Source organism: Arachis hypogaea, chromosome 16 (genome assembly GCF_003086295.3).
Source record: "Arachis hypogaea cultivar Tifrunner chromosome 16, arahy.Tifrunner.gnm2.J5K5, whole genome shotgun sequence".
In the NCBI taxonomy this organism is placed as follows: Eukaryota; Viridiplantae; Streptophyta; class Magnoliopsida; order Fabales; family Fabaceae; genus Arachis; species Arachis hypogaea.
This window is the reverse complement of record NC_092051.1, coordinates 51,362,710-51,379,252: the sequence shown is the minus strand read 5'-3', so window position 1 is coordinate 51,379,252 and position 16,543 is coordinate 51,362,710. Positions and strand designations below refer to the sequence as shown.

At 36.0% G+C, this 16,543-nt stretch overlaps 1 protein-coding gene across 1 annotated transcript; it reads left to right on the top strand.

The window, feature by feature from the left end:
• The first annotated feature begins 3,799 nt into the window (after window positions 1-3,799).
• LOC112757080 (uncharacterized) lies at window positions 3,800-5,497 on the top strand. Its single transcript, XM_025805680.1, has one exon. The coding sequence runs from the start codon at window positions 3,800-3,802 to the stop codon at window positions 5,495-5,497; it is 1,698 nt and encodes a 565-aa protein (XP_025661465.1).
• The last annotated feature ends 11,046 nt before the right edge of the window (window positions 5,498-16,543 follow it).

The window sequence follows — 16,543 nt, the reverse complement described above, 5'->3', positions numbered from 1 at the left end:
GCATTTTAAAAGTGTTGCTTAATGTATTTCAAGTCAAATATGTCAACACTTAGTAAATTTTGTTCACATTTCACCAAATATACAAGCACGCGTACAGTAGACACTTAGGCAAATAATAGAAACAAAATAACATGGCCATAGACACTTAGGCAAATAAAAACAAAAATAACATGGCCATAGACACTTAGGCAAGTAAAAACAAAATAACATGGCCACTGAACTCACGATCCCTAGCTAGCTAATCACACTCCCTTCATCACCCCCAAATCAGAGAAGACCACTGACGGCGTCAACCCTCACGGCGTCACCGCTCACGGCGTCACCATCTCCACCACTCACTCATCTTCATCACTCACGTCTCACCACGCCGCCACTCGTCTTCATCACCGGTTCTCGTCGCTACGCGCTGACATCAGGAAGATCGACTGTGCGCTCGACTAAAAGCTTTTCTTTATTCGCTCACCGTCGTGAAGAAAGGTATGTATCACCTTCATTTGGTTTCTAAATCTGAGAGGGTAGGGTTCTGATTTTCGAGTTGCAATTTGGGGGTTTGGTACAAAATTCTTTGAATTCGTGAATTGATGAACATGCATGCTAATCTTGCGGCGCAGGAGAACTCAGAATTTACTGGTTTCATTCCGTTATTGCTGCGGCGCAGTAGAACTCGTGAATTTGGGATTGTTGCGGCGCAGGAGATCGAACTCGTGAATTTGGGATTGGGGTTTCATTCCGTTTACGCAGGTACTGTATAGTTCATAAGCCAACTTTCATTTCAATTCCTTGTTCATATACATTATCTTTCAGTATAACAGAGGAACAACTTCACATTGTTTTTACGATTTTAGTTCCTAAGTTCCTAACTGAATCTACATTATAATAATTCTTATAAGTCAGAATTTCAATTGGATCCCAATTTTTTTTAAGTATATAATATTTACTAATAAATGTAAACAAAATATTTATATTATTTGTTGTGTCATACCCTGTTGAACATGAAACGAATCTACCAGTGGATTTTGCCATTTTGATTATATCCGTTAGAAAAATTTTACTTTTGGTAAATGGTTTTTGATTGGTGAGCTGGTTCTGAATTTTGGATGATGTTGTAGTAACTATGAGTTTGGGTTGGGGAATTTTTTTTTGTTCTCTTCTTGCATACTTTTAATTTTTTTCCCCTTAAGTAGTCACACTACTATTAGTTGAGAAAATCATCCCTCCATCGAAGACCAACACTGGCATTCTCTTACCAGAGAAGACCACCAAGGTCTTAATTCATACCCATTTCTCCTTTACTTCTTTATCTCAATTATGTCTTTTATTTTTTGTCTCAAAATTTCTTAATGCAATTTCTTTTTGTTTCCACTTTCCGTTATGTGTAATTATTCTCAACAATCCCACTATGTTTTTTGTTTAGTTGATGCCCCTCGGGTACCGAACTTTTTCAGAGCATTGTTATTAATTATTATTATTCGATCCATGGTTATCTACACAAATGTGTTGAAACTTTTGCTTTTTTTCCCGTAATTTGCCATTGGAAATGTATTCCTCCTATTATTTTATTTTATTTTTTTATTGCACTTGTATTTATGTTTCTCTTATCACAACTTAATTGTTAGAGGGAGAAAAGTTAATGTTAGATTGATATGATAGGCTAAAGAAAAATACCAAACATTTTTGCACCCCAATTTGATGAAGAACGAATGATTGTAGGATCAATTTGTGGTCAAATGCTATAAATTAGTAGTAATCCATGAAAGAGTTCCCAAACTGTGAAATACACTTGTGAAAGTTGATTATATGTCTTAATTCTGGGTTTGATTCTCATAATTGTCTTTCGCTTGTTGCTTATCGTTCTCTACTCTTATAGAATTCTGCTCCACATTGATGAAACAAAAATGTTTTCCTAGTTCAAAAGTTTCCTGTGCAATCAGTGTTAGTGTTTCGTATTTTTAACACACAATTTCTTAGTATATTTTGTGTTGATTGCTTCTTGATCGAAGTACATTTCATGACTTGGCGATTGTCATTGAGGGAAAAATTGCTTCCCTGGTTCAAATTTTTTTTGTGTAATCAGTATTAGTGTTATGTTCTTAACACGGGTTTTCTTATTATTAAATACGTCCAATTTGTGTGGAACTCTTGCTTGATTGAAGTGCATTTGATGACTTGGTGACTTGCTTTAGGTGAACTCTGGAAAAGTTATCGCTGTTGGCCCCGGTCTTCGTGGAAAGGACGGGAACCTAAACCTTTTGGTTCAGTTATTATTGTCTATTATGAATGGATTTTGAGTGAAAAGCTTTGTTGTATATGATGATTGATGAAGAAGCTTCCCTTTCCATCCACAATTACTTGTTCTATTAGGAATACACAAGCTCAATTACATTCCAGCACTTCCTTTTTATTTTTCCCTCTGATTTCTCCAATTCAAATCAATTTGCACTTTTTAAAACTTGAATAATTAAAATCCTGTGTGTAGAGCAGTGTCAAAATTCGGAAATAGATTTTATATATAATAGATTTTGATAATAATTCATATCACTCACTGTCTCACTCTGCCCACCTCCATCTATTTTCATAACATTACTTTTATTTTTTAAAGTTAGAACTTCCAAGGTTATATTATATCACAGGCTCTGCTCCACAACAACTTCAAATCCGTGACTTATTGAGATTTATGATAATATTTTTATTCTTAATTATAAGTCGTTTAATAGTCAAACTGGTCCATGTGAAAAGATTTACGTTGTTCAATTCTGCATACTCCACATATAAAATAGTAATACTCCATTATATGTAGGACTGGCCAAAAATACATTGTTTTTAAAATAAAAAGGGCCTTAAGACAATAGTGAAATACATTTTCATTATTATTTTGCTGCTTGAAAAGGGATAATTGGAAAGGTATAAAAAAATTAAGGACCTGAATTACCAGATTCTTTTTCAGATTCTTTTCACTATTCTTTTCCAGATTCTTTTCACTATTTTCTAAATGTATTTCATTGTCTGCTGCTGCATGGATGACCCATGTGGTTTGCATGAATGGCTGCCAAGTTCATGGCTTACCAGTTACCAGGATAATATTTTGATTAGCTCATGACTTACCATTAAATCGTCTCACTTCTACTGACCTGAATTGAGTTCTGAGAAGCAAGATTACTTCCTTTTATTTTTAGTTACTCAGTTACTCATGCTTTGGATTTGAATTTTGGGCTGTTATCAGATTGCTTTTATTTTCCAAATAAGTTACCGACCTGAATTGAGTTTTTTTATTTTTTTTCCCTTACATTTTAATTATATCTGTTTAGAATTTATGAAAATAAATCAAGAGTAAATAATATCATAGTCTAATCTCTTAGTATTTTACTTGGTAACAAACAGATTGAAGTTTTTGGTTAAAGCTCCCAAGTGGATTTTGTCAAAACATTGATCGTGTCATGGCAAGGTACAATGCATATTTTTTTTACTTTATTATTATGCTATTAATTCATGTGTAGCTCCACTTTGATTGCTTTATTAGTTATGAAGTTGCAATTTAACTTATTATTTATGTACTATAAATTCTTTGTTTTCCTTAATTTGTTTTGCTTCAGCGAGTTTCTAGTAAAATGTTTAGAGAATTACTTCTAAAGATTAGGAACTATTTCCTAACCTAACTACAAGGCTATGAAGTCCGTTTCATAGCCCATGCCCCTTATATTTCATAACACCCTTCCTCCTCTACTCTTGTTATCTTCACTTTGCGACCCCTTATAAATTTTTCTCCAAAAAAATTTAATAATTATCGATTAGGTTTTGTGATATGCCGAAGGATTGGATAGATCTATCGAGGTATAGCGAAGAGTATATCAATGGTGTTATTAGTTTCTTAGAGTCTGCATACTCTGAGGGAGAACCGGACGGACAACAAATTCAATGTCCTTGTAAGAGGTGTTGTAACATTGAGTGGTATAGAAGAGATGTGGTATTTGACCATTTAGTAGCCGACGGATTTGTTAAGGGATATAGAACATTGATTAATCACGGGGAATGGACAATCCCGATGGTGGTTGATGATAACACGGATGATGAAGGTGCACGCGATGACATCGAAGGAATGCTTAATGATGCATTTGGAGATCATGCTGAGGGTGTTACTGTAGGTCCAAATGAAGAGGCTAAAAAGTTTTATAATTTAATAGATGGGGCAAGTCAAGAGTTATACCCGGGCTGCAAGAAATTTTCTACATTATCTTTTACCATCCGCCTGTACTTGTTAAAGTGTTTGCACGGTTGGAGCAATGCCTCCTTCACTTCCCTTCTTGAGCTATTGAAAGAGGCAATGCCTGAAATTAACATAACTCCATCTTTCCATAAGACGAAGGCTATGATAAGAGATTTAGGTCTGGATTATAAAAAAATTGATGCTTGTCCTAATGATTGCCTCCTGTATAGGAAAGAACTAAAGGATGAAACACAATGTCGTGTATGTGGAACATCTCGATATACTGAAAATTCTAGTGATAATAGCGAGAACCAACCTCACAAGAAAGGTCGTCCTATTCCTGCAAAGACTCTGAGATACTTTCCTATAATTCCAAGACTTCAGCGATTATTTATGTGCTCAAAAACGGCAGCTAGTCTGAGGTGGCATGATGAGGAGCGCGTTAAAGATGGGACGTTAAAGCATCCTACTGATGGACTGGCATGGAAGAACTTTGATGAAATAAATGAAGATTTTGCAAAAGAATCATGCAATATTAGACTAGGCTTGTCAAGTGATGGGTTCAACCCATTTCGTAGCATGAATATTTCATGGAGCACGTGGCCCGTAATGTTGATGGTATACAACTTGCCTCCGTGGATGTGCATGAAACCTGAATATTGTATGCTTTCTTTGCTTATTCCTGGGCCACAATCACCTGGCAAAGATATTGACGTGTATCTACAACCATTGATGGAAGACTTGAAGTTGTTGTGGGAAATAGGGGTGGAAACTTATGATGCATCAAAGAATGAGACCTTTCAAATGCGGGCAGCTCTTTTGTGGACAATTAATGATTTTCCTGCGTATGCTATGTTGTCTGGGTGGAGTACAAAGGGAAAATTGGCTTGCCCTTGTTGCAACAAAAATACCTCTTCTCTACAACTAAAATATAGTCGGAAGACAGTTTATATGGACCATCGTGTCTTTTTACCCATGGATCATCCATGGAGAACCAATACAAGGTCTTTTAATGGGAAGCAAGAATTAAGACCCCCTCCACCTGTTATAGAAGGAACGGATATTTTTGAGATGCTACAAAATGTTGAGAATGTTTTCGGGAAGAAGCAAAGTACATCAAATAGTTTCCCATGGAATTGGAAAAAAAGATCAATTTTCTTTGAATTGCCTTACTGGCACAAGAACCTGCTGCGTCACAACTTAGATGTCATGCACATAGAGAAGAACATACTTGACAGTATTATTGGAACTCTTTTGGATATCCCAGGCAAGACAAAGGATCATCTGAATGCTTGATATGACTTAAAAGATTTGGGGATCTGGAAAAATCTTCAACCAAAGGAGGTGAATAATGGCAAGAGAACAAAGTTGGCAAAGGCATGCTTTTCTATGACTGCTGCAGAGAAGTCAATTTTTTGTGGTGTTTTGAAGACAACAAAGCTACCTGATGGTAGTGCTTCGAATATATCACGGTGTGTACATCTAGCAGAAAAAAAAATTTCTGGGTATAAGACCCACGATGCTCATTTTTTGCTACACTACTTACTACCAATACCGATTAAAAGTATTCTTCCTGATCACGTGGCCATTCCATTGATTCGACTAAGTTCCTTTTTTCGTCGCATATGCAAAAAGTTAATCACACTGGAAGAGATAGATCGACTGGAGTTAGAGATTGTGGAAACATTATGCCACCTTGAGAGGATCTTTCCCCCTAGTTTTTTTGACATAATGGTTCATCTTCCTATTCATTTAGCAAACGAGGTGAGATTGGGTGGTCCGGTGCAGTTTCGTTGGATGTATCCTCTAGAAAGGAACATGTGTACATTAAAGTCGTATGTACGCAACAAAAGTCGCCCCGAAGGTTCTATTGCAGAGGCATATCTGGCTGAAGAGTGCTTAACTTTCTGCTCAAGATACTTGCATGGAGGTGTGCGAACAAGACTTAATAAGCGACCTCAGAATGATGATGATCCTAATGACGACGAAGTTTTGCCTTCAAAGTTGTTTTCTAACAAAGGTCGTTCGTTAGGCATGGGAAATGGAGAACCAATTAATCTCGATGACATATCAAGTGCTCAAGCCCATGTATATGTATTATACAATTGTGAAGAAGTCGCAGATTATGTTAGGTAACTTAATATAACTTATGTTTATTCACTAAATCAAGTGCATTTAGATTTTTTCCGATCAAACATAACTATTATTAACTACAGAGAGCATGAGGATGAGGTTAACAATCAACGGGGAACAAAATGGAGAAAAGCAAAAGTTCACAGTAGAACCTTCTCGCAGTGGTTTGAAACTCGAGCGAGGGATCCATATGTGCTTGTTTGGCTAAAAGAATTATCTCGAGGTCCAAGCTCTGTTGCAAGAAGATTTTCTGGTTATATAATTAATGGATATAGGTTTCACACTGTGGAGCGTGAGGCAAGGAGAAAAACACAAAATAGTGGTGTCACATTAACTGCTTTAACTTCAAGCTTTGCAAGTGCTAAAGATAAAAGTCCAATTCAAGACACTGTAGCTTATTATGGCAGGTTATTTGAGATAGTAGAGTTAGATTATTTTGGGCGTTTTAAGGTTGTATTGTTTCGGTGTGAGTGGTATGATGCTGGGAGAGACAAGTATGGTCTTACATTTGTTCACTTCAATAAGAAATGCTACCAGAATGAACCTTTCATACTAGCATCTCAAGCACATCAGTGTTTTTATGTGCAAGATCCATATGAACATAACAAACATTATGTTATGGAAACTATCCCAAGAGACTTATTTAAAACAAATGACAAATCTGAGTCTGAGGCCAGTCAAACCTTCTATAGTGAACAACACGAGCATATAACAAGTCCTGCCATACCAGCTGATGATGGTGAACTTATTCTGGAGAGGAATGATCTACGACCTACAGTTATTGAAACGGTTCCCCAAGTGACTTCTGCCCAAGAATATGAGGCAGATTTCATTGGAGATTCCGATTCTGATGGGTCAGCCTAAGCAATTTGTTGCTTAATATGTACATATGTATAACTAAGTTTTCTTCACCTTTTTATTTGTAAGTCATATTTTTGTTTTAATTTCTCATTTTGTTAGTGTTTCTTATAGGATATGTCACTTTATTGCTTATATTAACTCGAGTTAACTAATTTATTTGTGTAGGAATAAAGAATTTATTGATCTTAAAGCAACATCAAGTAAGAATTTGCTTTGACAATTTGAAGCCAAGAGACAAAGGATTGTAAATGAACGCAAGCAATATGTGATGCAAGGTGCAGCACGTAACGACAAGGAGGAAACTATGCCAATGTTGGATGTAGTCGAAAGTCAAAAAGAGTTGAGTGCAACCAAAGGAGTGAAGAAGTGTACGTCAAAGAAGCTGGATTTTACTCATTTACAAAGCACACTCAGCACAATCAACAAAAGGATGAATTTCATGCCTGAAACCCTGGAAGTACAGCCAAGCATTCTTGCGCAACAACCAAAAAATAAAAAAAGAAAGAATCACTTGACTGTGGCTATGGCTGAGAAAAAGAAGCATGAAGTACAACATGAACCGTTAACACAAGGCTTGAACAATTCTAAGCTTACAAAGGTGGGTGCAGATGAACTTAAAAGGAAGCTCGATGCAATTCGTAATATGAATAATAGCATGCCAACAACTGTAAGCCAAGATCGGAGTTGTGCAAATTCTACTCAGCCCACAATCAACCAAAGGCAGCAGCAGATTATTCAAGTCACACATGGTAGAACTCAAAAAAGGCAACATGACACTACTTTGCTGAGTTCAAACACTACCCCACAAGCTGAAGATTTAATGTCGGAGCAAGATGGATCAAGAAAGGAAAAGAGCAAGCCAAGGGTAAGGGCTACAACTATTGATGAATTTTTAAAAGAAAATGGGATAGATGTAGAAATTGACGGACTAAGCTCTGAACTAAGTGATGATGTGGGAGATAGCTTTCCACTTGATGAAAATTATTATTCACATGTGATGGAGGACATTGATGATGATGGAGGTAATTTATTTCTATCATTTTTTATATTTTTTTTGTAAATCATAATGCTTAATTTTTCAATTGGCATCACTAATTGCTCCCTAATTTTCCCCCTACTGCATGAAACTAGGAGAGCCAAAGAAGAAGAAAACCCGGGGAAAAACAACTTGCAAAGAGATTTATGCAAGAACTATGGAACAGCGGGAAGAAGTTATTTTTGATATTGGACAGCCAGTAGGACCAACCGATCAAAGTGTGTCTAATTTAACTAGTTTCGTAGGAACAATTGGGAGAAATAAAAGATTTGTGAGTCTTTTGTACAATAGCTGGCATGCTGTAACTCCTAAAGCTAAGAAATTCATGTGGAACTATGTTAATGTAAGACTCTTCTATTATTATTAAATGTCGATTATTTTAAATATAGGAAGGTGCGTATAACACTGTTGATATCATGCAGACCAAGTTTATCCTCCCAGACAGTGGAGAAAAGTGGGTGATCCAAGCAATTCGGGATGCTTGGAAGCGGTTCAAGGGAAAGATTAAGCAGAAGCACTTTGTTCCCTTTGATACCATCGAAGATATGGTGAAAAATCGACCGACACAAGTTCCAGAAAGTCAATTCATAAAATTGATCTATTATTGGAGTCATCCTACAATCCAGGTAAAATAGTTGGTACTTTAATTGCAAATATATTATTGTTTGTTAAGACATAAGCAAAATAATGAAATTTCAATTGATAATGTTGGAATCTGTCCTCTTTCATGCTGTACAAACACATATCCATTCTGATGTAGGTTCTTGAACTGAATTGAATTTTTTTAGGATATATTGCTGCCAGTTCCATTCTGAACTTCTGAATTTCTGTATTTACAATTCTATTTTTGGCTACTTTATTTGCTGTAATTTTAAGTTGCTGCAATTCTATTTTCTATAGTTCTGTTTTGTGCAATTTTGTTTTCTGCAATTCTATTCTGTGCAATTATACCTGCTACTATTCTGGTTGCTGTAATTTTGTTTGCCGAAGCAAAATTTAATTATATTGTTCTCTGTTTCTATATGCTAACCTTTTATTCAATTATAGTCAATAAGTGAAAAAAATAAGAAACATAAAGAACAGCAAAAGTTTCCACATCGCATGGGGCCAATCAATTTTGGAAGAGTACGAGTGGCTCTGGTATACTTATTTCATATTTGTGATGGGATTTGTTTAGTTAATTTTAGTTATGTTGTTATAGACTTACTTATTTAAGGCTTTATTTTATAGCGTGCGACAAAGGAAACAAATGAGGAACCAAAAAGGTTTGAAATGTTCCTTGCTACTCGAACAAGTCGGAAAAGGAAGGAAGTTGATCAGGAAACATAAGATGCAATTGTATGAGAATTCATAGAATTACTAATGATTATAAATCAAATTTAGGATACGGTAACTAATTCTATGTCAAATGTTTCTTTTAATTAGGATGAATTCCAAAACCGGCAAGCTGCTGGTGAAACAGATGAGGAAGCTTTTGAGTCTTTATTTGGAAAAGAACAACCAGGTCGGGTTAGGTGCTATGGAAGATCTATTACACGACGTGACTTAAAAAAGCATGCAGAAATTTCAGAACTCAAGCAACAACACCAGGAGGAAGTCACATCTTTGAAGGCTGAACTTGGAGACATGAAGGCCAAACAGCAGCACCAAGAGGCTGACCTTCATGGATTGCGAAACATGATTAAGTTACTAGTTCAGCGATCTGAACCTGGAATGAGGCTGGAAGAAATTGAAGCTTTGTTACAAGATGCCCAACACTCTCCAATTGATGCAAATAGCGCTCATGGATCAACACATATTCCAAACATAAATATGGTATGACCAGTTTTTTCTTATTCTCTAATATTTGTTTATATATTGTTAATTGTTAATTAGGATTTTGAGTTTAAAATTTTTATTTGTTAGAACTTAGGAGGATGCCATATCTTTTTAATTTGAACTGAAATTGAAGAAGATGGAAGCTGTGATTTGGTTTTTTTGGTTTTGTTTTTTCATTATGTAATTTTAATATTATTGTTATCAGGGTGAAAGCTGTAATTTTTCTGATTTTTCTGGTTTTGGTTTTCTGATTTTTCTGATTTTAGTTCCCATTTAGTATGAAGTTGTGTTAGTCCGTTTTTTAGTTGTCCTTTATGGTGATTTATAGTATCCCCCTGAATGTGATTGTTATTTTAAAGCAAAAGACTTTGGTGATATGAAAAGTAGAGTAGTTTCAATTATCCTATGCCTCTCGGATATTGTATGTGTTATTAATCTGTTAATTACTTTTTTCTTCTTGTACTTTTTCAAATTATAATTATTTTTCTATATAATTATGCAGGATAATTCTGAAGATGTGAATGAAGATTGAGATGCTTATCATGATGGTTTATTGACAAAGGTGGAAATTGAAAGATGTATGGTTGATGATGATGTCTTTTATTAGAAGCTAAGATACATTTATATGATATAATATTTTGATTTTTCCTAGTTTATTAGTAGTAAACTCTAAGTGCATTATATGAGTATACTTATTCTAATTTGAGATGTATGAATGCTCAAAATTATGATCATTCCAATATTTTTGGTTCATTGTATACTTATATTTTGTTTCAGTATAATTTTTATTGTTTAAAGATTATTGTATGGTATTATTATATATGTATACATTTTTATTTTATAATAATTAACTAATTTAATTAACAATACAGGATTATATATATAATTATATTCTCAAATATTAGAGTTTAGATAAAAAATTGTTAGAAATTTCTGTTTATATATATATAAACAGAAATTTTAAAAAAAAAATGAGGGACAAAAGGCTACACTTATATAGAGTAGCTATAGGTATACTATTTGCTACATTTATAAAGTGATGCAGTAGCTCTGAAAAGTGTAGCCTATTCTTTAGAATTATGGTAACCATTAGTGCTGAAAAGCGTAGCCTTAGATCCTGAACAGCATCACTTAAAAAACGTACCCTATTCTCAAAGGCGAGAAGCGTAGCCTTTGCTACAGAAAAGCGTAGCCTTTGAGAATGGGCAACACTAGTATAGGCATCGCCTACAAAAGTGTCTCCGAAGTCTAAAAAGCGTAGCCTTTTCCTAAGGCATCATTTTTTTTTGTTTTGGCTACACTTTTCAAGTGTACTTGAATGGGTGTTTTTCTTGTAGTGATAGAGCCACCACAATTCCAACATCAATACTCCCAAGAACCATATATTTCATATACACCACCTCCATATTTCCACCAAGAAGAACCACCTTTCTATTATGAACCTTTCCTCCAAAATGATGAACCTTCCTATCCACCCCAATCTCCAATGGATGATTATCTCACTTTGCTACGTCAAGGGCAAGAAGAAATGCAAAGCGAGGTACTAGGATTCACGGCTGCCTTGGACAAGGTGGTAAATCGATTAGCCTCCCAATGCTTGAGCACTCAAGGAACTCCCATAGCCACATGTGGAGAATTAATTGAAGAGCATAGTATGAAGGAGAGATTAGAAACTCCGGTGGAGAATAAGGAGTGGGATTTTGTATTGGAACAACTGGAGGAAGCTATGATTGTTGAAGAAAGGGAAGAAGTGGTTGAAGACTTGGGAGATGCAGAACCTCCATGCGAATTTAAAGTCATAGAAAACCCCTCCGAGAAGATTGAATTTGATGTTAAGGAGGAGAGTGCACAACCTCCAAAATAATTATTGAATGAAGACTTGGAAGGAATGAAGCAAGAATTGAGTTCCCTTGGTGATGAAGATCATGCATCAAACCGTCTTGGTGATGAATCCTTTGAACTTGTAGAACCTTCTCCCGGTGAGATAGAAAGTAATATAGAGGTAGACTTCTCTCATCCTCCCAAGTATGATTTGAGTGATGGAGAAGAGAAAGATGAAATTGATGAACAAAGGATTGAATTTGAAGAAGTTTGTAAGGAGATGGAAGTAACCAAGGAAGAACACAAGGGAGTGGAGCTTGTAAGGCCGTTGGAAGTATTTCTCCCCAAGCCATCACCATCCATTCTTTCATTCAAGTGGGTAAATCTCTCATCTCTAAGCTTTATGATTCCACTTGAATATGGTTTGCTTGAGACGGATGGCCAACTTAGAGCTCTTTGTGGCTTTAAGTGCAAAAGGGAGTTGGTTAGTGGTTGATATTGTAAATCAAAGTCCATGATGGTCACATGTTCAAGGCTTAATAGAAAGGGTTGGTGTAGAACTAGATTGCTTGGGTCTAGGATGATGTTTGGTTGCTTGATTGAGAATTCATCTTGCTCACCACCCGGGTGGATTAATGATAATCAACTTGAAGACGGGTGTAGAAACAAGATACGGGATCCGGGAGTACATGTGGATCACTTTTGGGAACCCTTAGCTTGTGAAGAACTCCATCAAATCTTGGAGATATTAATTTTAAAGAATTGAGCTTATTGGAAGTCCAAGCATTGGTGGATGTTCAAGGATGGTTTCAAGCACAAGCCACCTTGACGAGGAGCTCCCCATAAGTCCAACTTAAGGAAAATAAATAAAAGTGCTAGGTGGGAGACACCCCACCATGGTAAAATCTTTTCATTTTTTCTTTTGTAAATATTGGTAATTAGTTTAATTTCATGTTTTGATTAGTTAGTTGAGTATAGATGGTAGTATAGTGTGTTAAATAAGGTTTTATGGTATTTTGGTAGCTATTTGGAGGTTTGGAATGCTTGGTTTGGTGCAAGAACTTGAAAAATTTTGAAAAAACAAAGCACCAATCTACGCGTACGCATGCCCCACGCGTACACGTGACCCAAGTTTTTTCGACCATTGATGGGTGGAAATCAAATTCCACACCAAAACTCACTGGCAAGTGTATCGGGTCGCATCAAGTAGTAATTACTCACATGAGTAAGGTCGATCCCACAGAGATTGATGGATTGAGCAATTTTAGTTAGGTGACGAATTTAGTTAAGTAAATAATTGATGATTTGGGAGAAGTTTGAATTACAGAAGCTAAATTGCAGGAAATTAAAGGGAGAGGGGAAATTGACAGAAAAATAAAGTGCAGAAGAGTAAATTGCATGAAACTTAAAGTGTAAGAAAGAAAAAGAGCTGAAACTTAAAATGCAAGTAATGTAAATGACTGAAACTTAGATTGCAAGAAATGTAAATGGCAGAAGCTTAAAGTGCAAGAAATCTAAATTACTGAATCTAAATTGCTGAGGAATGTAAATTGCTTGAATAGTAAAAAAGGATTTAGGTGCTGGGACTTGGAATTGAACAAGAAATAGCAAACTAAAGTAAATCAGAAAGATCTGAGATGTAAGACTTCAGATCTGGATCTCAGTAGCAAGAATAGAAATGAAAAATTGCTCAAGAAACAAAACAGCAAGAAAACTTGATTCAATTATGAAATCCTAAAGAGAAATTGAAGATCAAAGAAGAACGATGAGATTAGAAAGCAGATTTAAATCTCAATTACTCTCTTGATCAACCAGAAAATAAATTGCAGAAGAAGATGAAATTTAAAACAGAAGAAAAGATTTAAATTCAATCCTTAGATCAATTGAAAAGAAAAGCAAGAGATAATTCTCAGAATTTGAATCAATGGAGCTCTTCAATCTCTATTCAAAAACAGAAAGTAGAAGTTACAGAAGAAAGAAAATGAAAACAGAAAAAAAAACTCAATCCAATTCCCCCAAATGAAAATTCAAAAGTAAAAACTAAAAACTGAGCTAAGAGTCCCCAGGTAAAAGTCCTCTACAAATCAAATTAACTCCTATTTATACACTTTCTATTTTTGATTTTTAGAATTTGGAGTGGGCTTTTCAAATTGGTGAAGATGTGGATCCAAGATGGCATTTGATTGAAAATGGTCCATGGGTCCTAGCTCCAGTGGAGCGCTCCGTTAAGTAAGAAAACGTAGCGCTCACTTAGCTCCTTCTCATGCTTCCCTTGCGCCAATTTCCTCAGCGCTCATGGTGCTCAGTTAGGTGATGCAACGTAGCGCCCCTTGCTTGCCTTGGTCTCCCTCTTCAAGCCTTGGCTATTTCATTTTTGTAGCAATTTCCTTGTAGTAGCGCTCAGTGAGAACCTTTGAACGTAGCGCTTCCTTGTGTGCATGGTTCCCCTTTCGAACCTTGGCTGCCCCATTTTGGAAGTGTCGCTCCTTGCTTTTCTTTGTGCCAAGCCCGAAAACGTTGAAAGAGTTACCGTAGCGCTCCATTCTTTGAGCGCTTTGCCTTGCTAATTGAGCGCTCCGTTTGGTGTATTAAGTGCTATAATTGAGTGCTTTGCTCTTCGACCCCTTGTCACTTGCGTTCAATTTGTGAATGCTCTGCTCAATGAGTGAGTGCTTTGCTTGGCCTTGTTTCTTGAGTGCTACGCTTTTATGGCAATGGCCACGCTTTGGTTGAGCACGCTTTCATGGTTCTTTCTTTTCTTCTCCTACAAGCAACCAAATAAACGTATCACAGTATCACCAAATTCACAAGGTTTCTATATCCTTCATAAAATCAACTAATTCTAGCTTAAATCTTATGATTTTGTGTTAATTAAATATTGGTTGATTGATTTAACATAACCATGAAAATTCACTCCAAATCACTTGCTTATAGTGCAAGAAAGTGCATAAAACCTAATGAAACAAGTAGAAAATGCTTGAAAAGCTAGCATAAGATGACTTGTCATCAACCATCCGCGCGCACGCGTTACCCACACGTACGCGTGGATCCCAAAATTCTACCTCCCAGCCAAAAACCCGAGAGTTGCGCCTGCAGTGTGCTAGACTTGCGCCTTTAGTACAAGCTAACCCACGCGTACGCGTCACCCCACGCGTACGCGTCGCTCCCATTTCACCACCCCACGCGCACGCGTCACCCGACGCCTATGCGTGGATCACCGTGTTTCAACACTCCTCTTTTCTTCTCTCTTTTCCATTTCTTTCCTTCTTCTTTCTTCTTCTCTTTTCTTTCCACCCCTCACCCATCATCCAACACTACCAAACACCATTTAACACCATTTCTTTTAGTTATTTAGTTAATTAGTTGTTTAGTTAGTTTAATTCTCATTTTGTTTTCTCTTTTTCTTTGATAAGTGTTGGATTATTAATCTTGTTTACTGTTAATTGCTGTTGATTACTGATGAGATGTTAGTTTAACATAATTGTTGTTAATTTTCATTGTTGGATTCTCTTGTTGAGGTTACAATTCGCTACTCGATTTTGAAGTTTTCATGCTTAACTTTTGTGAATACCAAGTACATGAGAATTGCCCTCAAGCTTTCTAAATCTTTTGAATTGCATGATTTAGCCACCATGTGATTTGAACCCTTTTCTTTGATTAGGCAATTTCTTGATGGATGATGTTGTACATTTATTTTAATGCATTGTGTTTCTTGATCAAATGCATCCAATTGTTTTGGCTTGAATGCTTTCATGCTTCTTTATTTCTTGTTTGGTTGTTTTACCCCCCCAAGTTAAGAGCATCTCAAGCACACTAGAACGATTGAAGTACATGTTCTTCTTTGTGTAATTGTTACTTAGCTCTCTATGATGGTGTGTGTATTCTAAAAGGCACCTAATTTAGAATTTACACACCTATTTTTCATCAATGTCACACTAATTCCACTCACTCTATTCTAGTGATTTACCTCATTCCAACAATGTATGCTTCCTTGCTTTTGCACTTACTTTTCTTACTATCCTTCCTTCTAATTTCAGGATGAGTCATCTTAAGCAAAAATAAAAGCGGGAGAAAGAACACACAGCAATCGGTTGATCCACCAGCTAAAGGTGGCAATCCAGAGAGTCGTCGTACCCCCTTATTCATCTTTGGATGCACCGAGGACGGTGCAAACTTTTAAGTGTGGGGAGGTCGTCCGACCAGTCGACATTTTTGGGTGACAAATTTCTAATCCCAACACTTTTGCATTTCATTTTTTAGGTCTTTTAGGATTCTTAGTTGCATTTTCTTAGTTTGCATATATATACATAATAAGCTTAGTCAAAATAATGAGATTTTTTCAAGAATTTTATCTATAGGGTACCTCAATTGATTTGAGTAAAAATTTTTCATTGAACTTGCTTGAATTATATATATTGTGGAACATGTTTTGAGCTAAGAACACAAACTTGTGAGCTTTGAGCCTAATGGTGTGGTTACATCTTATAACCACTTATTTTCTTTCTTGTGTGTATTATTCTCTCTCTATGATTGTAATCTTTGATTTATTTGATTCTTTATGTCTATTATTTTGTGTATGAATTCATTTATATGATTGAGGCCATGATTTCATTTAGCTCACTTACCCAAATAGCCTACTTTTCATCAACCATTGTTAGCCAATTTTTGAGCTT